The sequence below is a fragment of the Takifugu rubripes genome, chromosome 7, assembly GCF_901000725.2.
Source record: "Takifugu rubripes chromosome 7, fTakRub1.2, whole genome shotgun sequence".
Taxonomy (NCBI): Eukaryota; Metazoa; Chordata; class Actinopteri; order Tetraodontiformes; family Tetraodontidae; genus Takifugu; species Takifugu rubripes.
Window position 1 is genome coordinate 17,407,909 of NC_042291.1, and position 27,452 is coordinate 17,435,360.

Here is a 27,452-nt window from a genome sequence, read left to right on the forward strand (position 1 = left end):
ACAGGGTGATGCAAGCCTAGAATAATATTCAAATAAATGGTATGAAAAGTAGAAGGTGTAAGGAGAGTAATCCAATAGCTCATAAACAAGCAAACCAAACATTCAATTCTTTGCCTTCAAGTTGCCTAACATGGAAAAAACCCTTTAAACCACATCCAATTATATAGACTGCTGAAAGAGGATATTATCTCCTTTCTTCTCTGTGAACACTCTCAGTCCTCTCCCCCTTTCGCTTGTCTTCCAGATTTCAAACACAAGAAGTGAGTCTCATTTGAAATAATGTATAACATACAAAATCTGTGCAGGCTGATAGAATGAATTCGTGCAGTTAGCTACATTTTTGTTCAAGTTTGCATGTAACCCCCCCCCCCAGCGTTGGGGCAGGCAACTTATGATTCAGCATCTGTCACACTGCTTATGAAAAAGAGCGTACACACTGAGCTGGCTAAATCACTGGATGGCAGAGATGTTTGACTGACTGACTGACTCAATATAATATCAATACCTATTTAGTGATAATGAAAAGGGCTCCAACTGTTAGGATTCGGTTTTTCCAGGACCCAAAAGCCAGCAAAAATGCAGTGAGAAGAAGTCCAAAAGCAAGTCTTTATTAAAAGATCAATTTGGCAGTCCTGAGCCGCAGGGAAGCACTCGTCCAGTCTTCCGGGGTGCACAGAGAGCTCCAGTGTGGAGCGTTCTCCACTCCAGCAGGGTGGCATGGAGACCTCGAACAAGCAGGGAGAAGCACATCAACGAGTTGCAAACAACCAATGATGAGGAAACAGGAGTCAGCTTTACCATGGAAAACACCATAACTCACCAACGCTGGTAGACAGGTGCTTCATCCTTAAATAGGTGGCCTGATGGAGATCGCCGACAGGTGCGCCTTCCTCCACGCCCCCTGCAGGAAGAAACACACAGGACCACAACAACACATGACCCGGAACCCTGGATCCCAACACCAACATTACTAACAGATTAGTTTAATTTAGATTTTTGTTAATTCCTAGTCTTTTGCAGCAAACTAGTACTGAATATCAATATTCTTCACTTAATCTTGTTTCATTGTGTTTTTCACAGCTAGATAATGCATAGGTGGAGTTGACATGGCAGCAAATGATGGGATAAAATATTAAGCAATGTGAAATTTTTCTCCAGGATGAGTTTGAGTTAATAATTGGGTGCGTAGAAATATCCGGCTCAGTGGGAGGAGTCTTAGCTTTAAAAAGGGCTGCTCTGGTCTGTCCTGGGGTCGTGGGTTTTTGCTGTCGCAGTGAGCTGATGCAGACCTCCTTCATTTGTACATTTGTTTAAACGGCATTTGGCACTTTGTAAATTAAAATAAACATGTTTAAGGAATACTTCTAACTATGCCATCCATTATTGACCTGAACAGAGACGGACACCACAACACTGTACTCTGGTATTAATCATAAATTTCCATTTGGGAATTTGACACACCACTAACATGGATCACACACTACTGTAAGTGAATGCAGTTGTGCACCAGGGAAAACATGGTGCTGATCACGTCTCTTTAATACCTTGCACATGTTTAATGATATAAATACTTTAAACACACAGACAATGAGGGGCTGGTTGTGGTGTCTCTAGTTTAAACAGCCAAGAACAAGTCACCAACTTTAATCACTAACAAGCAATGATGCTGAACACAGTATTTTATTTGGGGAATTAATTTTAGGACAATTAAATGATTATTTACCAAAAACACGCATTGCACAACATGCCAGCTTGGACCCTATTGCCGACCATGGTGGGTAGAATGAGTGACTTGTGTGTTGATCCAGGCCACCTCATAAAAAAGTTAGTTGCATTTGTGCATCACAGATAATCTGTACATTGACCAAATGAAAATGATTCCGATTGACATAAACAAATTCTTCTTGTGATGGTGGCTTTATACCACTGTGTTCATTTCAGCTGCAATCAGGAAAACTGGCACTCACTGCAAATTGCACTTTTATGTTGTCTGTGTCAGTATATAGGGGAATTTGATATATGTGGCTGTTATTTGGAACAATTCCATCCAAAACAGGGGGCATGGCTTGGCTCCATGTCAACTGACTCAGTCCCGATTTATCGGGTAGCTTTTGCTGGGAAGCCCAGTGTGGTTAGCACTTGTATGGGCTCAGGTAGGGCATGGCCCCCAGCTGTATCACACTCCACAACTGGCTACAACTCCACACACAGTTCAATGAGGACCGAACCTAAGGCAGCTGATGAGCCACTCGTCCTGACCCAATAAATCCTTTCATTTTCCTGCCCACTGTTGGCATTGGCCTTGGCATTATCCCAAAGTTGCCATTGTTGTTAACGGTATTTTCTGCACTATTTCACTCATACTTTTATATCTACTCATGAAATCGCAAAGACCTGGGTGTGTTATTCAACTGTTTATTACTAATGTGCACATCAACCCCAGGAAGGCCCCTTTTTGAGATCAAAGGTTTCCCAGCATCACCTCTAAGGGTTGCCAATGGCGCAAAAGCACTAGAAACGTGTATACCAGCCACAAAGTTATTATGGAGCACCACACATTTTTAGGGCCATTTCAACTTTGGTAACTCTGGCCTTGAGTGTAGAAAAGTACCTACCCACTGTTTTGGGGCATATATACCCTGCGTACATTAGGCTACTGGTCTCTACATCCTGTATCCGGAATGCTAATTTCTTCATTTCTTCTCAATATTCTGACAAACTTCACTGTCACATGTATATGCATAAAACTAGTTAACTGTTAAACTAGGCTTGTCATCACCAGCAACCGCATCATAACATTATTCAAGTTGTTATGGCCAACTTGGATGAGTATGAATTCTAATCATTTGGACACAGTTGAAAGAATCTCTCCCCTCTCCTCTCCTCTCCTCTCCTCTCCTCTCCTCTCCTCTCCTCTCCTCTCCTCTCCTCTCCTCCTCTCCTCTCATCACCTCTCCTCTCCTCTCCCCTCCTCTCCACTCCCCTCCTCTTCCTTCCTCTCCACTCCTCCTCTCCCTCTCCTCTCTCTTCCTCTCCTCTCCCTTCCTCTCCTCTCTCCTCCTCCTCTCCTCTCCCACTCCCCTCCTCTCCCCTTCCACTCCTCTCCTCTCCTCTCCTCTCCACTCTCCTCTCCCTTCCACTCCTCTCCACTCCACTCCTCTCCCTCTCCTCTCCTCATCTCCCTTCCTCTCCTCTCTTCCTCTTCTCTCCCTTCCACTCCTCTCCACTCCCCTCCTCTGCCCTCCTCTCCACTCTCCTCTCCCTTCCACTCCTCTCCCTTCCTCTCCACTCCTCCTCTCCCTCTCCTCTCCTCTCCCTTCCTCTCCACTCCTCCTCTCCTCTCCTCTCTACCCCCCCCCCCCCCCCCCCCCCCATCAGCAGGAGGGTCCCCCTCATATCAGCCTGGTCCTGCTCAAGGTTTCTTCCTGTTAAAGCAGAGTTTTACTTGTTGGGAGTCAGGACCCCGGATGCTGTAAAGCGCCTGGGGACAATTTTGGTTCTATAGATGCAATATAAATAAATAAAGATGATTCAAACCTGAGGGAGAAATTGGGGATGTATATTGCTTCCCCCCTTGCTTAAAGGGAAAATTAATATGACATCTGATGAAATAAAAAAAACAAAAAATTCAATTTAAAATATTACTTCTGCACTCATTAGCACCTGAGAAAATGTCATTGTCCACACCTTATGATTAATATAATATGCCCTCATGCTTTTAGTAAGCATGGACCTCAGTGCTGCTTTTGATCCAGTTGATCACAGCATCCTGTTACAGAGACTGGAACATGTGATTGGGATTAAAGGGACAGCACTAGACTGGTTTAGATCATACTTATCTGATAGATACCAGTTTGCTCATGTCCATGGTGTTCCCTCCTCATACAGTAGGGTTAGCCATGGAGTTCCCCAAGGTTCTGTACTTGGACCAATCCTCTTCACCTTTACTGGCGTCTCTCCATTGGCTGCCCGTTTAGAATAATTTTTAAAACCCTTCTCCTGACCTACAGTACAAGGTCCTCAGAGGCCTAGCTCCATCCTACCTGGAGGAGCTAGTGACACCTTAGCAGCCCAATAGACCGCTCCGCTCTCAGAATGCTGGTCTACTTGTGGTTCCCAGAGTCTCTAGGGGTAGAATGGGGGGCCGAGCATTTAGCTACCAGGCCCCCCTGCTATGGAACCAGCTCCCTGTCCCGGCCCCCCTGCTATGGAACCAGCTCCCTGTCCAGGCCCCCCTGCTATGGAACCAGCTCCCTGTCCAGGCCCCCCTGCTGTGGAACCAGCTCCCTGTCCAGGCCCCCCTGCTGTGGAACCAGCTCCCTGTCCAGGCCCTCCTGCTATGGAACCAGCTCCCTGTCCAGGTACGGGAGGCTGACTCCATCGCTACTTTTAAGATCAGACTTAAAACCTACCTCTTTGAAAAAGCTTATTGTTACTAATTCTGTAGTTCCAGTTACTATCATAGACAGACAGATTATCATACTTAGGGGGTCGTCTAATCATTAGGTCACACACTAATTATATATAGTATAATAATTATATAGAATAATATAGAAATAAGTTCACTACCATTAATATTTGTCTTTACCATTGTCAGGAAGTACACCAAAATGTTAAATCTATACCATGCTTTGAGGTCCACAGACACACTGCAGTGTGCTGATGGGTTGGAGACACACAGGAGATTCATTCTTGTTATACTATTTTATCCCCATATTTTCTGTACATAACATGTATCATCCAAGAATCAGTTCCTCAGTATGCAGATCTTCAATAATCCAACACTGTCACAGCCCCATTTCCCCAGTTCCCTCCTGTCCCTCTGCCCCAGTAATTTTCCACTCTACCTGCCAGCCACTCCCACCCCTCAGCTCAACTCCACTCACCTGCAGCACAGCTGCAGCCGATTCCCAATCAGCCCTGCTTATCAGCCTCCCCTGCACTCTGTCTTTGCCAGATTGTTCTTCTGCATTTCCATGCAAAACTCTCTAGCACTTATCTGCCTGACCTCCTGTTGCCGAACCTGTTTGCCCCTGACCTGCCTGCACCACCTGTCTCCCGGTAAACTCATCAGCCTTCCGTCCCTGACCACGACTTCTGTCTCAGCGTTTCTGGTTCCTGTCTGCTCACCTGGTCCTGACTTCGCTGCTGTTCATCCCCAGTCTGCTCTGCTAAATCTTCGGCCTCCTCTCCTGTAAGCCCCTTTCTGTCACTCCTGCCCGCTGTAAATGGGACTGCACGGTTCCGAGGGTTCATGTCCTCCCACTCGGTTCCGCATTCTGGCTCTGCTCAACCCAATCCCCGAGCCTGAAACCCACAGACTTTGTGTGGGCCCTGAGCCTGAAGAACGAACTGTTCCCTGTGCTTCCTTGTCTGCCTGAGTTCCTGTTTGCCCGTGTAGTAATAAAGGTCATTACCAACGGTCCCAGCTTTCCAGAGTGCTGCTTTTGGGTCCAAACTGCACCCGTCACAAACACTATACATACAAGCCTATATTAAAGCATTTTTGTTTGTCAGAAAAAAGAAAGAAAGAAAGAAGAAATCAAAACCTTACAGGGGCCACAAAAGAGTTGTGGTCATTATCTTCAAGTTACACTAATTGAATCTTGCAGGAAATAGAATCGAGGAAAATGGACAAGAACAGGGAATGGATAAGATGGGGTGGGATGAAGGCAGAGGAATGGTAGAGAGAGAGAGATGTGAAAATGCATCTAAAAGTGGTTCAAAAGGTGTTTTTTTTAAAATTCAACTTCCAGCATGATCCCCCTTTATTTACAACACTTTTCAATCATGTATGCACAATCAATTTTTTGCATATTTGATTATTTATTTTTTTTATTTCCTCACTTTTCACCCTTGACCAGGGCGATATACGGAGCTGATTGGTTGCTGTCATTGCAATGTTCTTCAGTCTGCCCATTAAGAACACATTGCTAGTGTGTGTTTGACTTTGCAGTGTTTAAAGGAGGATGACTGGTAGGATGTATTGAAAGGGTAGTGTGAACCTGTGCTATTGCAACACATTACAGGGGCCAAGAATTATCCAAAAAAAACCTTTTATTTATCAAATAAAGGGCATAAGTTGTATACAGATCTCAAATGTAATTTTTCCATCATTACTGTAGAGGAGTCTACTGATGTTCTGGGCGGGCCACATTTAAAGGAAACACTTAGGCTGTTGTTGAAAGAGCAAATTTGCAGTTACTGATTTCAACAGCTCTAGATGTTGCACCCTTGTAGGTTTGTGCTGAACTGATCCCTGTTTTCCAGATTTTTGAATATTTGACTGTATTTCACTATAGATTGTGAATTTGTTTTTCTCAGATGCTCTAGGTTTCAGCTCGAGTTCAAAAACTCATTTGCTCAACTTCATGAAGATCTTCAGTGTTCTGCATCTCCATTGCTCTGTGAGATAGCTTTCAAAAGATAACATACCTATGGGGTCTTTAAAATTTTTGAAAAACAGTAAAAATGTTTCTTTTTCCACTTAAGCTTTCATTTGTCCAGGAAGGATCCATTGAAAGGGTTAGGGTTAGGGTTAGGGTTAGGGTTAACCCTGGGGCAGTGGTAGGTTAACCCTGGGGCAGTGGTAGGTCAGTCTTCTAGGGGACTTGGCTGAGAATCAGAGGGTTCAAAACTGGCGACTCATTTGGGTGTGAGTGTCTGCCTTCACTCATGCAGCTGGGATAGGCTCCAGCAACCTCCAAGTGACTCTAAAACGAATAAAGTGCACCTGAAGACGAAGTATGTCAGGAAGATAATCATTAAAAACACAAGCAAAATAAGACTTAATGTTGATAACCACAATCAAAAGACAATGAGAGACCCTAAACAATTTCAAGGATAGAGATCCCATCCTCGACCTAATTTGTGAGTCTTTCGACATGTATGGGTCAAAGTAGTAGACTGTCTTCTTCCCATCTGTGTTCCCTAGTTAGACCCTAAACTGCAGCCAACTGTCATGGATAATCTTAACAGCAGTAAACTTTGAGCAGATGCATAAAGGTAGTTTGTCTAAAATAGCCTTATCTATCAAGATATACCAAGATATAAAAAAACCCCTCCAATTATTAACAAAAGAAAACATGTTTCGAATCTTTACAAAGAGGCAACTGTGAATTTGAGCTTTTTTAAAACAAGAGATGTGAAAATTAAGATTTTTTTCTTTCCAGATTCCCAGACATTTGTATGTATCTACTACCTCTATGTTGGTAGCATCTAAATCCATTGCCTTAAATCAAGACAGTGTGGTTGTGGAATTATGGTTTAAGATAAACTTGATGTAAGAGTATCATTTTGCTTTAAAGGAGGCTCTCTCTGTGGGCCATACCTCATCATTGAATCCCAGTAAATGGTGCCTACGTTAATTAGTCCATTCACCATACAGAAGATGGTCAATCCTGTGGCAGTACGTCAGAAGGTGACATCACTTATGCGCATTAACCTAAACATTAATGCATCTAATGTGACTCTTTACAGTAGTGTAGTATTTGGCTCATTAAGTTTAACTGCTTCGCCATCATTGATCTTGAGCCATTGCTGTTTGATCATAGACAATCAACACTTTAAAAGGCAATTCTCTCTCTCCCGCTCTGTCTTTCTCTCTATCTAGCTTATTTTAGTTGACTGTTTAATGCTACTGTGAACCATGCAGGAGCTTCCTGATGGACCAGCTGTCACAGCCCCTTTTCCCCAGTACTTTTCCACTGCCCTGCTCACACCACACCCTCTGATCACCACACCTGCTCTCAGTCACTGATCACACACCTGCTTTCAGTCACTGATCACACACCTGCCCTCACTCATCAATCAGCTCACCTACCAGTGTATATATTCTCCAGCCTCACACTCACTCAGTGCGAGATTGTTCTTCTGCTTTCATGCGAGACTTTCCAGCGTTGTTTCCCTGCCGGATTCCCCGTTACCGACCCTGCCTGTCTTCGTTCTGCCTGCCTTGCCTGTTCCCCGGACAACCTACCTGCTTTCTGCCCCTGACTACGACTTCTGCCTCAGCGTCTCTGGTTCCTGTCTGCTCACCTGGTTTAGACTTCTCCGCCCGGCCCCGACTTCGCTGCTGCTCGTCCCACTTCCCGAGCCTGCAACTCATAGACTTTGTGTGGGCCCAGAGCCTGAAGAACGGACTATTTCCTGTGTTTCCTTGTCTGCCTGAGTTCCTGTTTGCCCGTGTGTTAATAAAAGTCATTACTACGGTCCAGCTTTCCAGAGTGCTGCATTTGGGTCCAAACTGCACCCGTCACACCAGCTGCAGACAGTGAGGGTGGGGCCCCATAAATCCTCCACACAAACAATCAGCACGGGCTCCCCTCAGGGTTGTGTGCTGCATATCCCCATGTATGATTCCAACATCATGAAATTTACCAGTGATACTACATTGGTGGGTCTCATCTACGACGGGGATAAGACAGTGTGCAGGGAGGAGATTCAGTGACTTGTAGCCTGGTGTTCAGCAAAGAACCTGCAGCTGAACACGAGCAAGACTAAGGCGATGGTGATGGACTGGAGGAGGAAGAGTAGACCCCACTACAGATAAACAGCATCTGTGTGGAAAGGGTGTCCTCTTTCAGGTTTCTTTCAGGTGTGCATGTAGCAGATGACCTCAGATGGCTTGCCAACACAGCTGTGGTGGTCAGCAAAGTGCAGCAGAAGCTGCATTTCTTAAGACTGCTGAACAACTACCATCTGGTCAATCTGCTACAGACATTCTACCGCTCGACAGTGGAAAGTGTGCTGGCAAACACCATGACCTCAGTTTTTCCTGAGTTAAGGAGGAGGAAATTTGAGAACACCAAAGACTTTGTCTTTAAGACAGGTCTGGAGCTTCACTAACTTCTCTGTCTCCTCTGGTTTCATGGATAAATAAAGCTGAGTATCATCAGCATAACAATGAAAATGCTGCCGAATAATGTTCCCTAAGGGAAGCATGTACAAGGTGAAGAGGATTGGTCCAAGTACAGAACCTTTAGGAACACCATGGCTAACCCTACTGTATGAGGAGGGAACACCATGGACATGAGCAAACTGGTATCTATCAGATAAGTATGATCTAAACCAGTCTAGTGCTGTCCCTTTAATCCCAATCACATGTTCCAGTCTCTGTAACAGGATGCTGTGATCAACTGGATCAAAAGCAGCACTGAGGTCCAGCAGAACCAGCATAGAGACCAGTCCATGATCTGAAGCTATGAGAAGATAATTAGGGATGGGATCTAAAAGACACGTGGTGGTCTTGGATTTCTGAATTAGCGAAGATGCCTCAGAAAAATATATATCTGCATTCTTGTTTAGAATAGAAACTATTTTGAGTGTAACAGACACTATATAAAAAGATTGAAGATTAAAGATTGAAATAAATCCCACCAAAGAAGCTTGACTCCTGTTCCCTTTTGTATTTCATTTAATAAATCTTCTACTTTAATTAACTCATTCTACTGTAATTTTCCTTTTTAGTTTGTGCTTTAAATTTTTAAAATATCCAAAAAATTACTTTTACCAAAACCATGTTCATCAGTATAGAGATTTCAGAGACAATACTATTCAAGAAAAGTATAAAGGCTCAATTTACCCAGAATGCCCTGTTTTCCAATCTGCTTCATTGTGAGAGTGACCATTGCTGACAATAATGGCCATTAAGCAGCAACATAAGGAATTGCTGTTCACAGCTAGCGTGCTACTTTAAAGGCAGCGGACTTTATAACGTCTGACAGCTCAGTTCCCTCTGGGAGAGAGCTGTGAAAAGCAGGAGCCTTTCTCACTGGAGGCTCTTTCTATTACTCTCTCTTTGTCTCCTTACAGGTTTTATAATCAGAAGTTCTGCCCACACTGTTCATTAAAGTGCCACTCTGGAGAAGTCTAAGAGACAGAGGGGTAATGAGGGAGAGACAAATGAAAGGAAGCAGAAGACAGTGAATGAGAGAGAGAAAGGGAGCTTGTTAGCAGCATGCTGCAAATCTGTTCCAGTTATTTACTTCAGAGGGAGGTGTCTCCAGCTTATTCAAAAAATAGAAACTTTTTCACTCAATGTTTTCATCCCCTCCCCACTGTTTTCAGCTGACAGGCATGGCTGAGGTTCAGGCAAGGCTGCACATTGGGTAACTCACCTCATTCACACTGAAACACACATTCTCTCGATCAATCTCAGAGAAACACATGCTCACACAGTGGGATTTAAACTACAGGCCTCATTAACTGCAGCACAGCTGCCCCTCTTTCAAGGTACTCCACAGCATGCTGCTTCTCTGCCCCCCTCTTTCATCATACACATACAGCTTCCTCTCCCTCCACTTCTCTCTCAATCCCTGTTACACACATGAAAGACTAAGTCTCTGAGGGATGTCTGAGAGGACCAAGACCAAATATGGAAAAGAGGGCGTACACAAAGAATTAGATCAATGGAGGGAGCTGACCCCCAGGTAATGGTACAATTATGATGGGTGTAAGGGACGCAGCCAACATGAGCCAGGTCCGGATGGCCCTGATAAAAATCCCATAGTCCATCATCAAGGATATGGCGCCGAGGGACCCACGTTCTTCAGGACCATACCCATCCCAGTCAACCAGTAACTGCAGGCCATGTCCATGTTGCCGGACATCCAAGATCTGTCGCACCGTGTAGGCTGGGGCGGCATTAATCACAAGGGAGGGAGGTGGGGGATTGGATATTGGGACTGGATCTGATTCGGAGACCGGCTTCAACAAAGACAGGAAGGTGGGGTGTATCTTGAGAGACGAGGAATGCTTGAGACTTATGGCAGAAGGGCACAAAATCCTGTCCACCCCAACAGGCCTAATGAACTTTGGAGCCAACCTCCAGCCGAAGGGGAAGATCCTTTGAGGACAACCAATCCTTTTGACGAGGATGACAGGGTGGAGCTGGGGACCTGCGCCAATTTGCCAGCCTCTGAGTCTGTAGGGAAGAGCGTAGGAAAGCAGCATGGACCTGCCGCCAAATGTTTCTGTAACACCGCAAGTTAGCTTGTAGAGAGCACAGCTACCTTGTCCTCTTGGAAGTCAAATGAAGGAGGCTGGTAACCAAGTGAAGCCATAAATGGAGACATTCCTGTGGACGTCAAAATGAGAGAGTTGTGTGCATACTCCACCCGTGGCAAAAACGGACTCCAGGAGGTAGGATGACAAGCCAAGACACACTGCAAAGCACTCTCAAGGGACCTGTTTGGCCCTCTCAGACTGGCCATTTGACTAGGGGGTGGTATCTAAATGATAGACTAGCTGTAGAAACCCAGAGCACTGGCAGAATGCCTTCCAAACTGAGAGGGGAACCAAGGGCCCCCGGTCTGAGATGATGTGGCTGGGAACCCATTGAGGCAGATAACCCGTCTCAGCTGCAGAAGGACATTTGGGTAGTGAGATGAAGTGTACGACCTTGGAAAAGCGGTAAATCATGGTGCGGATGGTGGTGTTGCCATCAGAGGGAGGTAGTCTCATAACAAAATCCACGGCTATATGCAACCAAGGGCAACGAGGGGAATCAGAAGGGGATTGGGGAGACTGGCCAGAGGTCTGCTGGAATGACTTCCCTTGGGCACGCCCAGGACAAAGAACTTGCCATCCTGCTGGGCATGGATGGCCACCAGAACCGCTGCTGCAGGAACCGAAGGGTCCGAGCCATGCCTGGGTGACAGGTTGACTTGGCAAGAGTGGCCCCATTGAAAAACGTCAGAATGGGCTGATTCAGGAATGAAAAGTCAATTATGGGGCATCTGTGCCCACCTGTTGAAGGATGTTCTACCACTGATAGGCAGTTCTATCCTGGACCAGATCAATGGTTCTTTAGTGTCAGGTTATGTACCCCGGTCCCTACAAGGGTGGCAAGTGATTAAGCCGTTGCTTAAAAAACCATCACTGGATCCTGATGTCTTGGCAAATTATAGGCCAATATCCAACCTTCCTTTTATCTCTAAAGTTCTAGAGAAGGTGGTGGTGGACTCAGTTACTGGAGCACCTGCAGAGGAACAGCCTGTTTGAGATGTTTCAGTCAGGCTTTAGAGCTCACCACAGCACAGAAACAGCACTTCTTAAAGTCACTAATGATCTTCTCATAGCTTCCGATCATGGACTGGTTTCTATGCTGGTTCTGCTGGACCTCAGTGCTGCTTTTGATACAGTTGATCATAGCATCCTGTTACAGAGACTGGAACATGTGATTGGGATTAAAGGGACAGCACTAGACTGGTTTTAGATCATACTTATCTGATAGATACCAGTTTGCCCATGTCCACGGCGTTCCCTCCTCATACAGTAGGGTTAGCCATGGAGTTCCTCAAGGTTCCGTACTCGGACCAATCCTCTTCACATTGTACATGCTTCCCTTAGGGAACATTATTCGGCAGCATGGGATAAATTTTCATTGTTATGCTGATGACACTCAGCTTTATTTATCCATGAAACCAGAGGAGACAGAGATGTTAGTGAAGCTTCAGACCTGTCTTAAAGACATAAAGTCCTGGATGTCTTCAAATTTCCTCCTCCTTAACCCAGGAAAAACTGAGGTCATGGTGTTTGGTGTCCTGAACCTCTCAGGGATAGATTAGATCACATGATCACTCTAGATGGTATCTCATTAACATCTAGTCTCTCTGTGAGGAATCTAGGAGTAACTTTTGATCAAAATCTCTCCTTCAACTCACACATTAAATTAGTCTCTAGAAGTGCCTTTTTTCACTTGAGGAACATCTCAAAGATCAGGAAGCTACTGATGCAGCCTGACGCTGAAAAGTTAGTCCATGCATTTGTTACTTCCAGGCTGGACTACTGTAACTCCTTATTATCAGGGTGTCCAAACAACTCTTTAAGAAGCCTCCAGTTGATCCAAAATGCTGCAGCCAGAGTTCTGACAGGTATTGACAAAAGAGATCACATTACTCCTGTACTGGTGTCGCTTCATTGGCTGCCCGTTAAATTTAGAATAACTTTTAAAAACCCTTCTTCTGACCTACAAGGTCCTCAGAGGCCTAGCTCCATCCTACCTGGAGGAGCTAGTGATACCCTATCAGCCCAATAGACCGCTCCGCTCTCAGAATGCTGGTCTACTTGTGGTTCCCAGAGTTTCTAGGAGTAGAATGGGGGGCCGAGCATTTAGCTACCAGGCCCCCCTGCTTTGGAACCAGCTCCCTGTCCAGGTACGGGAGGCTGACTCCATCGCTACTTTTAAGATCAGACTCAAAACCTACCTCTTTGAAAAAGCTTACCGTTACTAATTCAGTAGTTCCAGCTACTATCATAGACAGACAAATTATCATACTTAGGGGGTCGTCTAATCGTTAGGTCACATCTTAGTTATGCTGTTATAGGCCAAGGCTGCCGGGGGGTCCGGAAACATGATCACCTGACAGGCCTCTGTCACTCCACTGGGTCATGGTTTCCTCTCCTTCCTCTCTTTCCTCTCCTCATCAAGCAGACTAGTTATGCTGATTCTTGTGTAGTTTTTCTGCTTCCCCCCCCCCCTCTATTTATTTGCAGGTATCACTGCCATCGGAGCTGCATAATGACCGCCGCCCCGTTGAAGTGATTGTGCATATTTTTTGTTTGTGTTTCTGTGCTCTGTGCCTCTCCTCTCCCTCTCCTCTCCTTCTCCTTTTCCTCTCCCTCTCCTCTTCTTTCCTCTCCTCTTTCCCCTCCTCCTCCTTCTCCTCTCTACCTCCCCTTCACTCTACTTCTCCTCTCCCCTCCTCCCCTCTCCTCTCCTCTCCTACCTATCCTATCCTCTACCTGTCCTCCCACCTCTCCTCTCTCTTTACCCAGCCGGCCATCAGCAGGAGGGTCCCCCTACATGAGCCTGGTCCTGCTCAAGGTTTCTTCCTGTTAAAGGGGAAGTTTTTCCTTGCCACTGTTGCTTGTCTGGGGTCAGGCCCTGGGATTCTGGAAAGCGCCTTGAAACAATTTTGATTGTATAAGACGCTATATAAATAAAGATTGATTGATTGATTGATTGAACGTTTTTCTCGGATCAATCAGGAGGCTGCGCCCACAATACAGGAAGGAAACAGGATAGGACTGGGATCTGAGCTGGAGGGTTCCGGAGAGAGCAGCTGGGGACAAGGCATCAGGCCTTATATTCTGCAAGCCAGGTCGGTAGGTGAGCGTGAAGTTGAAGCATCCTAGGAAGAATGGCCATCGTGCTTGCCACAAGTTCCTGTGCTTGGCATTACGGTGGTAAGCGAGGTTCATGTGGTCAGTCCAGAGAACAAATGGCTGGACTGGTCCCTCTAGCCCAGGGGTGGGCAAATCCAGTCCTCGAGGGCCGTATCCAAGCCAGACTTTCTGTCCTACAGGTAAACAGTTCACCTGGGGTTCCATTTACCTTCAATCTATCAATCAATCAATCAATCTTTATTTATATAGCGTCTTATACAATCAAAATTGTTCAAGGCGCTTTCCAGAATCCCAGGGCCTGACCCCAGACAAGCAACAGTGTCAAGGAAAAACTCCCCTTTAACAGGAAGAAACCTTGAGCAGGACCAGGCTCATGTAGGGGGACCCTCCTGCTGATGGGGGGGGTAAAGAGAGAGAAGAAGGGGGAGGACAGGTAGAGTGTAGGAGAGGAGAGGAGAGGAGAGGAGAGGAGAAGTAGAGTGAAGGGAGGTAGAGGAGAGGAGAAGGCGAAGGAGGAGGAGGGGAAAGAGGAGAGGAGTGTTTCACCTTGGTGAAAGTGGTTTTCTCCCTGGTAGGATGCAAAGCCTGGCTGGATTCCAGCCTTCATGGATTGGACTTGCCCATCAGAGGAGGTCAAATCCAGTCCTCGAGGGCTGAATTCAAGCCGGGATTTACATCCTACCAGGCAGGAAATGCACAGGGCAGGAAATGCACAGGGAACTGCACAGGGAACAGACGCGGAGCCCTCCAGGGCACAGGAGCAGCCCTCCAGGAAACAGGGAGCAGGAGTGGCCCTCCAGGAAAACGCAGAACACTAACACACAACGAGGGAGATGAACAAACAACCTCACAAGACAACCAGTCACCCACACAGGATGAACAGACACCCCAGCACTGACAGGCAGGCACGACCTGCTTAAATAGGCAGCAAGATGTAAATTGCCTACAGGTGCGCCTGCCCCGCACTGCCAGCTGCCACCAATTGTGCTCCATTCTACCCCCTGCAGGACAAAGACAGACACAACCCAGAACCCCAACATTTCTCTTCTCCTCCTCCCTGACTGGTTCTGTGTGGATATCGGGGTGGTACAGTTCTGGTGTGGAGGTTATTGGACTCATTTAAAACAAGTTTTTTGTCAGGGAGGCCCTCAGTGTATTGGCACAGCAGAGATTAAGTGTACTGTCAAAGCCTCCAATACACAACACTCGCATGGGTATTGCATCCACTCCAGTTCAAACTTCATGCGTGTCTAATTTATTGGAATAATGCTGCCATTTGGTGGGAAATGGACATGGATCACAAATAGAGTAATCGCCAGTACTGAGGTCCCATTTAAAAAATAAGATTTAAAAAGTGGAAAAGAACACCTGTACAAGGAGTCTCAACAGTTGGAATGTGAATACAATTTAAATTTGACAAAGTAAATTGCAAAATAAACACAAATGATGGAATAAAAAACAGAAATTGATTCTCTGGTCAAAAATAATGGCTGCTGCAAAGGAATTACAGAAAGCATGGGGCCAAAGGAAAAAGAGTGACCCTAACCTGCTTCGACATACCCACCATACAATGGAATGCTATTGGCACCCCCAGCCCCTCGGCAGTGTCCAATAGTGGAACTATCAGGAATAGTTGGCATAAATGCTGTTCAACCAGCTGATGCTGAAGCAGCTAAATCTAAGTTGCTGGTAAACGCTCCTGATAATGCATTGAAGTGAATGACAGGATTGTAGACCCCAATTGAAAAATGGGGTCATGAACAGAACACTGGAGGAGTCCACATCACAATTAGAGGATGCTTTAAGAAAGATGGATAAAAAATGAAGGAAGATATGAAAAGAAAGAGAGCAGTAGATACTGTATGAGACTGCAGACATGAGTGACTGAAAAAGGGGGCGAGAAGCACACCTGCTATCACACTCCAGCTGCAACACCACAGATATCAACAGAGGAGCTGATGACACTTCCTGATAATGCTGCAGAAGCAAAAGAACACAGACTGAGACCAAAAATGAGAACTGTAATGTTAGCCAGTGATGAATATACTGAACCAGATAGATGATATATATCTATCTCTCGAAAGCAGATACAGAATGACAATACTGAGGACTCCAAGGATACATGCCTCAGTCCTGATGATTTAGACCCCGCCTTAAAACAGAAGGTTACCCTTAAAGGTATCCTAAGGACACACCCACAGCACATCACATGATCACTAGAGGGTGCTCACAATTAGACCTCCAGTTTCACCTGATCTTCCACGAAATAATACACAACTGTGATGATTCTCCTAGCTTCATGGGCACCCCTCACGGAAGACAAATTCAGGAGAAAAGATAACAGAATTGTGTACAAACCCTGGAAAATGGCAGACATGAGACCTTACTGGGTAAACTAACTGCCCCAACTAAAAGAAGGTAGAGCACCTTGGATCGAGCAGTAGAAGACCTAACCATGCACCTGATTATAACTGTGGGTGAAATGAGAAGCACGAGTGGCTGCAGCGTCCTCACCCTGCACCTTAAATAGTGTGGCGTTAAGTGGGCAGGACAACTGGCTGGCTAAAGGATGAAGAACCATTTGACAGAGCTCAAGTTGCCTGGAATGATGCACATAGAGCTGAATTCCCAGTTCATGTGATCAGCCAAACATTCTCTAGAATATATTCAAAAAGGAGAGGAACCCGAGGATTTTTGAGCAGAGCAGAAGATCAGTGGACAGATAAAACGGGAATAAATCCAAAAGGACAGGAAGTGATGTTCCGGCAGGCTGTGATTGCTCGGCTTCCTTCAGATGTCAAAGCTAAAGTGGATGGGGTTCCAGCCTAATGAATATGTCATAAATTATTAGAAAACATACGTGACTCATTATCAGAGAGAACACCTGAATAAAATTGTAAAACAGGGTAAGGAGAAAAAAGATCTGAAATGACAGTTGTTGAAATCAGGCAATTGGGAAATGTGCAGGCTAACTAAATCAAACAAAACAAAAACCTACATAAAAAATATGATGAAAAAGGGAGATGAAACTCTGATTGTGCTCTGAACACTAACTGCCTCCACAGCTCCCTCCTTAGCCATTTGTCATAATGCAACAGTCGCTCCACACATGCATCCACCACCTCTCAAACAACAGTATTGGTCATCAACCCGTGGCAGAGATGGTCGTGGTCGAGGAAGAATGAATGGGATATAACAGACAGCAAGTCCCATTCCATTGTCTACTGTCATTTGCCAACTATGTCACCTGGGCCAGCAAGTGCCCCTATAAACTGGACAAAAATAGACAACCCCCCTAATAACCACAGGCCAACCACAGTAAAAGGCTCCAATACCTGCTGCACACAAAGGTGCAAGGAGAGATATCACCAATGAGGAGACCTGGGAACCCAGGAAAGAAGGTGCAGCACAAGAACCAAGAGTGAGGCATGATATTAAATGGCAAAATCGTTCCCTTTATGATCGACACTGGTGCCCGTTTTACTACACTATATGGACACGTTTCTGCCGCAGACTTATCAGAAACAGCAGCAGTTGTGGGACTTGTTTGTGGATTCTCGGGACACCACAGTTTGACCCCACTCGTTTGTCTATTCTCAAAACTGTCCCATAACCCAAATTAGGAGCTCCTATCCTTTGCTCCCCTACTGGACTTGTGGACATTACCCCAATGGAGTCTCGTACAATCTATTGACCAAAATTAATAAATTCTGAAGTAGTAAAGAAAGAATACAATACATGCTCTGTTGGAGAGTTGTCTGTCATCCTCGTCTCATCTCGTCTTCTTCCGCGTTATACCTTTCGGGTTCACGGGAGTGTACACAGAGAGTTATGGATATTACCAATTTAAATTTACAATACAATTTGGGCTGGTGACACAAAAATGAGTTTTAATTCATAAATAATGAGGAAAACAACTTTGTTTTCCCCAGACACATCAGAAAATAAATAATTCACCACAAAACAGAAGAAAAACTATCAATGAGTATGTGGCCATGTTGTCCATGTTGTTTTGCTATCACTTTAAATACCACATATCACTTTTTTACGTTCTGACCAGAAGGGAGTTCATTCACAAATTCAACCACTAGAGGGTAGACTTTATCCAAATACCATTGGCTAATATAAACAAATAAAAATACAAAAATATTGTTTTTACAAATACAACAAAAAAAATCAAAACTATTAACCCAATGACCTACTGGGATGCATATCTATTTCTCCTCATTCTTAACTCTCCCTTGCCATATTTATTTCTACTTCTTTACCCAGCTTTCCAAAAGCAGGACCGAGTGGGCCCACTCGGTCCTGCTGTTGGAAAGCTGGGTAAAGAATGAGATTGGAATTGAAAATTAGAATTCTCAAACCTACTCGTTCAGTCTTCACATCATGATGGGGGGGCTGGGGAGAGGAGAGGAGAGGAGAGGAGAGGAGAGGAGAGGAGAGGAAGCCATGACACAGTGGGGTGACAGAGGCCTGTCAGGTATTTCTATACATTACCATTAGACTTTTTTGTAAATCTTTGTGGACAAATAATGCTTGGTGGCGTAGGTATGGCAACAAGGCATGAAAGGATGGGGAGCCCTCTGTGGTTGTGTTTATGGAACGTCACTGTGAATCCTGGTAAAACTGAATTACTAGAATATCCATCCATCGGCTATCTTTTGGCCGCTAGTCACCTACATGGTCACAATATTTCAGTTACCTTGAGGAGTGGGTTGGATGACCAGAATATTGTCAAATGACAGTGAGGTTTTGTCTAGCGACTTCCTGTTTTACTTTGAAAAGTAACTTTCCTTCCATTTCAGGTTATTTGGTCTTCCTTCATGTGTCGCCTGCATCATTGTCCTCCCTGATTGTTTTCACCTGTTCTGCAATGCCTTAATGTACTATATACAGTCGGTCTTCCCTTGTTCATTTCCTGCACTGCAGCTTTACTTTCAAGTCTGTTTCAGGCCACAGCTATATTTGCCACTATTTGACCCATTTTTTGCAATCAGAACACCTTATGCGTTATGATTGTATTTTTTGTAATTATTTTCTTTTTATTTGAACCATAGTTCCTCTATTTCCACAGCCATTTTTGCCTCCTTTTGGACGTGAATTTTGTAGAGCTTCCATTTTGAGTGAATTTCCTGTTTTAAATTTTTGGTAATGAGTTTGGTTGTCCTTAGGTCTGGAGCATTTTTGGTTCATAGTTTAATCTTAAGCAAGAAGCTTCTGGTCAAACTTAGCTCTATTTGCTACGAACGTAATGAAATAGAATACAGTAGCTGTCAGCTGAAGAAAGCAAAGAAGTTGCTGGACACACACTGTGCTGGACAGCAACACTGAAAAGTCTTAGGTTTCTGTAAAAGATTAAAGGGTGTCCATAGTGATCCCTCAGGGGGATGGCTGTGCGAGCATTGTAACCAACCCTGGGAATCTAACAGTATCTGTGTCTTACAAAGGAGCAGAACTGCCCCATCCTTGATGAGTTGATGTCCCAATGAGTCAGTGGTTGTCAACCCAAATTGGCACTAGCTGGGTTGACCATCAATCCATGCTGGTGAATTACTGAAAGAGAGTCTTTGGGGTGTGTCAAGTGTTTAGTATACTGGGGTTAATGTTTTATGGACATCCATTGGTGAATGGACATTGGTGATGTCCAAAGATGAGTGTCCACTTTGAAAAAGATCTTAAATATTGGGGTACATAATGTTCTGATGTGGGAGCATAGTCCAGTTGGTGGTAATCCCGACATAAACACAGCCCAACTGTGGGAAGCATGTGATGGTGAAAAAAAAGGAATGACTGCTTTGGCAGTAGCATTAAACCCCAAGCTGAACTACTGATCCGGCAAAACACTGGTTGACCTGACAAGTGCAAAAAGTGCATATGGGGCTGCCATTAACTGCCTCTTGGGGGACAGTCAGTAAGCCAGGACACTCGAGTTCTTTTGCTCCTCTGCACACCATTGTTGCACAGAAAGTGGGTACCACTATTGACCACTAACTAAGCAGCCCTGGCATTCTCCATCCCTTTGTCACTACAATGTGGTCCACAGTGCTTGGGGCTTGGATCCGGGGCCTGTGAAAACACACGTGGATATCATGTAGTGTTTGCAATATTATCACCTAAAGCAAACTGCAGTTTAGTCTTTGTCAAATAGGCTGAGATGGAAAACTCATTATTCCATACAAATGTGTATAATAGTGTTAGTTGATTGGGAATTTCATGAAAAACCTCAGCCTTAAATAGCATACATGCTGCCTGGCTACTCCTGTGCTGGCATGTTCCACTTTTCCTCTGCTTCATGCTTGTGTTCCCATCATGCCAAGCAGAGTCAATTACAACTGTACGTTAAAGTGAGACATGCCTGTTCATAAATGTGAGAGTTTGTGATATTTTCAGAAGACCATGGGTGAATGTTCCTGTGTATGTTTAGGTGAACAGAACTGGGTGCTCTCCGGGGCCTGGCACTATGGCCCTGTTGTGCTGCATGCTCGTCCTGTGAAATTGCCTCTGCTGGGACCAGGACAACTGTGACCAAGATACACAGAACCCTTCACAGGTTTTAACAAGCCATGTGAAGAGGAGACATACTCGTATATTTATTGAGTGTTGCCCATTCTTGGAAAACTTTTAGTTGGTTGTCTTAATTACTACCAAGACATGTTTTCTGTTATACTGTATTTTTGAAAACACAATGTTTCGTATTTTTCTATTCCTGGTCCCACTCCATTTTGAGTTCCATATAGAAATGTCGTGCCCTGATTAAATATGAAACAAAAAAAACACCCATATATATATATTTTAAAATTCATTTATTTAACAGTCACTGAAAAATGAGATTCATCCTCTTAAAAAGACACAACAAAACATATATATTTTTTAAGATAACTATTATACAATATTCATTAATATATAGATTTTATACAAATAAAAGTCAGTAAAAGGAGCAAAGAGACAGCTTAAAAAAACAGGAAAAGCAATCCCAGGAGATGAAATTGAGAGTTGACAACTATCACAATTAGAACTGACAAAGACCAACTCTTTTAAAATGAAACATCATAAAATTAGACATATATAACTCTCTGATAACAAGGTGTGCTAAATGTTGTGTCATTGATTTTAACAACTATTAACTGGGGCTCATTTGCTGGAAATTCCACACTAAGATTAGTAAAATTAGTGTATGGCAATGAGGCCCTTAAAAAGGAATTTACCTTAATAATGGGTCTAATAACTGATTAAGTAAAATCAATGTTGCACAAAGGCCTGGAAAATAAAGGAATTTACCTCTTAATCTATGTTTTTCTGTGCAATATACTTGATATAGAACAAAAACCGATTCTCTTCGAGGGGAGAATGGGGTTGGTCTCTTTTTTTGCTCTCTCAAGGCCAGCCTTACTCACAAAAACCCAGAAAAACCTGAGCAGAGCACATTTGGGAGAGATGCAAACCACCAGAATATTGAAGGTCATACTGCACAACCAGGACCATTTCAATTTTGAATATTTAAGTCTTCCATCCCATATGGAGTTTTCGACAACATCAACATCAGTTGTTAGAAGTTCAAACAATACAACAATTACAAGACAACAAAGAAAATACACAGAAGTCTGTTAGATAACTGTGTGCATTGCAAGTGGTCAACACAGACTAGTGCTGCACAGATTGAAAAATTTGTCTCCTTGAGTCTTTTTCTTTGCATCAATTTGAGTATGAGCACACAAGATATGGCAACAGGAACACAAAAATCCTCAAAAAATTCACAAGTTTTCAAACACCACCAACCAAAGAATATTGATGATCAATCCAGCTCTAGTAATATTCTATCATTGTCCATCTTCCCCCCTTGTTGAGCAAGGCAGCAGCAGAGTGACTGGGGGTAATCACAGCTTTATCTTGCTTTTTCTTGGCACATTTGTTTGGGCCAAATTGTGACCAATGTGACATGGGGAGAGCATTGCCTTGGATTCACAATAATGATGCGCTGCTGCAGCATAACTTGGAGATTAAAACAAACTGAATTTTAATTGTCACATAATGATGACATAAAAAGGTCACATTGTCTCTACCTGGGAGGCAGAGGAGAATGACTTTCAGAAACAAGAATGAGGGAGAGAGATTTTTTGAGAGTTCAGGTGAAACAAAGTCATACAAAGTCTCCAATTGCTAGCCCAGTTAAGAGAGAACGCATTTGTGATGGGATGTTCTAGCTAATGGCAGAAACGATCAAAGAAATAATCTAATGTTAGTTAAATGCTGATGTGCGATATTGTAATTCGTTGAAAAAAACTCAGTATGAACTTTACAAAGCATCCAGTGACTGCCTGAGCTGTTCTTTGAACACAATGCACTGCAGGAGAGGACCCTCACTTCCATTGAGACTTCAGTTCTCATCTTTTATGAGTTGTTAGAACATTACCTGAGAGATTGTCATCGCAGTGTAGGTTAAGATAATCATCTATTGTGACATCAACTAGACCTCAATGGGGAGGGATATTAAAAGACAGCAGGGTAAAGACAACAAAAAGACAGAAATATTAGTTCTAGAATTTCTAAGTCATGTCAGGAATGTAACAATTGAGCACAGTGATTAATGGATAGTTAAGTTGTTTCAGAAGCTATATTTTTTTCTTGGGACTTAGCCAGAGACCCAACTCTGAGAGTTATGGGTTTGCTGTGGGCCAGGAATGCCAGTCATTCCCATGCCCATTGTCACACCCATGCCCATACTCATGCTGATGCCAACTCCTTGGGCTAAGCAGCAATCAAAGTTAAAGTCCAGGTCTCACCAGAGTCCATTATATCATGGAGAAGAATGGACTCCACATCACAGTCCAAGCTGCCATGAAACATGTCAATATCCAGGTCAGCAGGTAGCCTCTCGTGGAGATGAGATTGGTGGCAGCTATGGTAGTTGCTGGAAATAGTGCCATTCCCCACACCCTGGCCATGATTGTATGGTCCATTAGTCATGCCCTGGAGTTGTGGTCCATGACAATGGTTGTAGCGAGGGTGTGGAGCAGTTGCCACATGACAGGAGGTCCAGGTGGCATGCCAAGCATACCTGCTGGGTTAGGAGGGAGGGTGGTAGAAGCTGGGAGGTGGGCATATGATAGAGGGCTATACAGGTAAGGAGCTTTTGGATATAGGTGTGCAGCTGATTCTCATTACCACGTGGTGTCAAGGATACCGGATGGGGTTGTGTGTGGTTATGACTGAGATTGTGGCCATTATGAGGGAGGCTGTGAGGTGCGTTTGTGACTGGCTATATTGTTGTGATTGTGAGTGTGGCTATGAGTTCTGTTGTGGCTATGAGTCGAACTGTGACTAGGAGGTCTGTTTTGGCCTGCAGTCATTGTTGTTGCCAGGTTGTTGGCTGTGGAAGTTTTGAGCCTACACCTTTACTAGGTTGACCCATTAGGGAATGGCTTTCCCTCTTTTTTTCCAGCATCATGACCTTGGAAACATATTGCTGCCTAGCCGATCCACCTGTAAGCAGACTCTGAAGGGCATTGGTACTGGAATATGCCTGCATGGTTCCAGAGAAGCTGGTTGGCTTGCTCTCCTGAATGGTTTGCATGGTTGAATGATGGCATATTATTCCCAAGCCTGTTGCACTGTATCCACCTGAACTGTACTGGTAATGGGTTGGTTGCTTTTGTCTTCCCACAGATGGATGCTGTTGCTGTTGTTGTTGAGGTGGCTGATGGTGATGATAACGATCCTCCCTTAGATGTTCATCTAAACTGATTGTGGCAGTTAGATTAGCCAATTGAGGCAGCTGCTCCAAGGGAGGGCAGTTTTTCCCTGCCCCCATAACTGGAGACTGGGCACTACTGGGTGAGGGATAGAGCTGTGGGGAGGTGGGAACAGGAAAGGGACACCTTCTTCTGGTTCCTCTGGTTCTCCCTCTGCAAGGATTGGTGACAGACGACCACTCAGAGTAGAGGCTGATGAACTTGTCCTCGAATGAAGGTCAGACCACGTTTCAAACTCTCCATCTGTTGCAGATGGACCTCCAGATCCTGGAAAGCCTTTCCGTGGTGAACTGTTATCATCAGGAGAGTCCTGAAGTCCCACTACAGCAGACCCTTGTCCTAAAACTGGTCTGCCAACCCTTTTGCCTCTAATGCGACCTTTGCTTTTTAGGTATTGGTGTTGTTGTCCATGGACACTGCACGGCGGGCGTGGACCTTGCCCCATCTTTCCCCCATCTGGGTTCAGCATCCACCAAGAACTTTTCCCTGTTCCCTCATTCTGCACTCGGATAAAACGTGTGTGGAGAGATAGATTGTGTCGATGGAGTTCTGCAAAAATGTAGGAAAGATAAACATAATGGAAGATTATTTAAATAAATCGTAGATGTTAAAATAACTTGCTTACAATAATGAAAACAGATGTAATAGTCAACAATGCTGACAAACATATTTATAACCACAATTATCACAGCTTCTTAGATGATAACAAAAGAAGGTGTATAATTAAGGAAAGAAGCTGGGCATATAGTAAGCCCTCTCAACAAACACTGTGATTTTGTGCTCTAAATGAATTTAGTTTGATTAGATTTGATATAAAACTCAACTGCACCACACTGTAGTTAGTGTCAGCTAAAAATGTAAATTAAGAGTATAATCAAAACATTAACAAACAAGTATGATAGACAGCTCCAACCTGCCACCAAGAAAGACCATGTCATCCTCTACTAATCTAAAACAGCAACAAATACTCCCACTGACTGAAGGAAACTGCTTGTGGTTTTGTGTACTGTATTTGAGTAGGAGTGGCTCAGCCACAGCCTGTTTCTTTACCTCCCATGACTTAAATAGGAAGGACGCTCCACAGATTAAGCTAGGAGCAAGAAAGGCTAATAGATGTATCCAATCCATAAGCACTGCCTCTATCCCTTGGTGCATCTTTGACAACCTACTTTCCTCTCCAATTGTCAGTGAGTAGTTGTTACTGCGGTAAACTTTTCAGATTCACAATTTCTTTGATGCAAGCTACTTTCCACTTGTGTCAGTCTCATTACATCACTATCTACCCTTTTTATATCTACTCTTGTTGTGCAAAAGTAATTTTAATGCTCAACACTGAAAAATATCAAATAAAAGGACCTCTTCTAGATTTGGAATACACCGGTACAATAGATTATCTTAGATTGATGTGCACTTAGACCTTCAAGATATCTATTATATTGGAGATTATTTGTATTTAGGTCAAGTGTGTGGAATAGAAACAAATAAATCAAAACTGTGGCAGAAACTAAAAGGTTGAAACTGCATTCAGTGATCTGTGAATGCATCCTTGCGTTATCTTGCTGCAGTCTACAGCTAAGGGTTTACCATGGTGACTAAGTAAACCTACAGAGAAGTATATCATATTATGTTCAGAGTCAAGAGAGTGAGAGGGAGAAAGATACAGACAGATTGGGGGGATGGGGAAGATGCAATGGGAGGTGATTCTTGATGCTGGTGCTTCAGCACCTAAACAATCTTTCATCTCGGCAGTGCATGTCCACAGGGGATGCCTACTCCCTGCTTCTGACTGTTCCTCTATGTGCCACACCAACTCCCTGTCCCTGGACAGATCATCCAACTATCTTGCTATCAAAACTGACCTAATCGTGTTCTGCACATGCCTAAATTAAAACATATATATAGCTCCCATGTCATTTCATGATGACTAAAAAATAGAACATCCTTCAAAACCGCTGAAGCTCATGCTCTACCTCTTGTAACCTATCTGCTCCAAATCATGATTTAGCCCCATTGAAGAGCAGCCCCATTGCACCTTGGTGGGATTTGTCACGATCCCAAACCTCTTTATTTGATGAATCCACCTGCCAGAGAGATTTGAGAGAATCTGGACACAATTCTCGACTGCACAAGCTATAGGTTTCCTGTTGTGTAGTTGTTCACCATATTACTTTGTCATTATTTTAATGATTAACTGTCTCTGTGGTGGGTGGGGCTGTGGCATTTTCAACATCAAAAATGCTGTGACTGCAGATGGGAGCCATTGTGGGTGTGGTTGCATCCTCCTGTTTAGTCAGGGGCAATTTGGCCAATGTATGTTCCGCGTGCCCCTAAAACAAGCAGTCACTGCTAATTCCCTACCATGCTTGAATAATCCCAAACAATCCTGGGCTAATCCAATCTGATTCCAAGGCACTCCCAGTTAGGGTCTCTCACATAGACCATGCCAGGTCAACATGGACACAGTAGGCTTTAGGATATGCTAGGAATCAATTGTAGCGTGGAATAACACACTTTGACACATGTGAAGATAGGAACACAGTAAAATCTAAGATAAAATGTAGTAATTATATAATATACAAGACAAATCCACAAAAGCTGGTTTTCCTATGCTGAATTGTCTCTCATGAATTGGCATTCCTTCAGATGACATTCTCTGTGTGGGTGTGTGCTTATAAGCATATTAAACTCATTGTCATTTTCCAGAAACTTGAGATGACTGATCCCAATTCTGACCCTACTATCTGAATGCTGGATCTTGATATTGAGACTTGTTATATCAGGTAACACTATTTTTGATCTTCTATTGTCCAATTTTGATGAGTCCGTGCCAGTTTTAGCCTGATGTTGTTGTTCTTAGCTGACAGGAGTGGACCGAGAGTGGTCTTGTTATGCATCAGAGAAGGTCGTCTAATCATTAGGTCCACATCTTAGCTATGCTGCTATAGGCCAAGGCTGCCGGGGTCCAGAACATGATCACCTGACAGGCCTCTGTCACCCCACTGGGTCATGGTCTCCTTTCCTTTTCTCTCCCTCCTCACCATGTAGACCCAGCAATGTTATTTCTTGTGTAGTTTTCTGCTCCCCCGTAAAAGACGCTATATAAATAAAGATTGATTTGATTTGATTTAAGTATCCACAAAGGAGTGGATTTCAGGTCGTATTTGCCGTCAATAGAAGGAGCTCTGTTAACTTTGGATTGAGAAACTATAATATGGTGATTGTAGACACCAATCCTGTAAAACTTTTTTAATTGATCTGAGACAAACATAGGCATAGTTATGGTGAAAATATTGAACTAGGATTAGAGTTTGTAAGTAAGTTTGTTTTTGGTTTTTTCCCCCAAACCTTCCAGATCACATCACTCCACTTGGCTGACCACAAAATGGAAGAAGGTCCCATGTTTGGAACACATTGCCCATAATAGTAAATAATGTGAGAGCAAAAGTTGGTTTTCATGAATCTACACTTTTACATGCATGTTTGCGGTTTGAATTATGTTCATATGTCAAAGCACCTGTGACCCCATTAATACAGGGAAGATTTTGCCATCCCAATAAAGATTTTGCCATT

At 43.9% G+C, this 27,452-nt stretch overlaps 1 protein-coding gene across 1 annotated transcript in view; it reads right to left on the reverse strand.

The window, feature by feature from the left end:
- Window positions 1-770: 770 nt before the first annotated feature.
- The window catches only part of LOC101061226 (forkhead box protein O6-like), a 44,269-nt gene continuing 17,587 nt past the window's right edge, over window positions 771-27,452 (reverse strand). Inside the window, exon 2 of the mRNA XM_029839344.1 lies at window positions 771-901. Within this exon, the coding sequence (XP_029695204.1) occupies window positions 848-901 (54 nt within the window). The 3' untranslated portion in view covers window positions 771-847. The remainder of the gene's footprint in view (window positions 902-27,452) is intronic.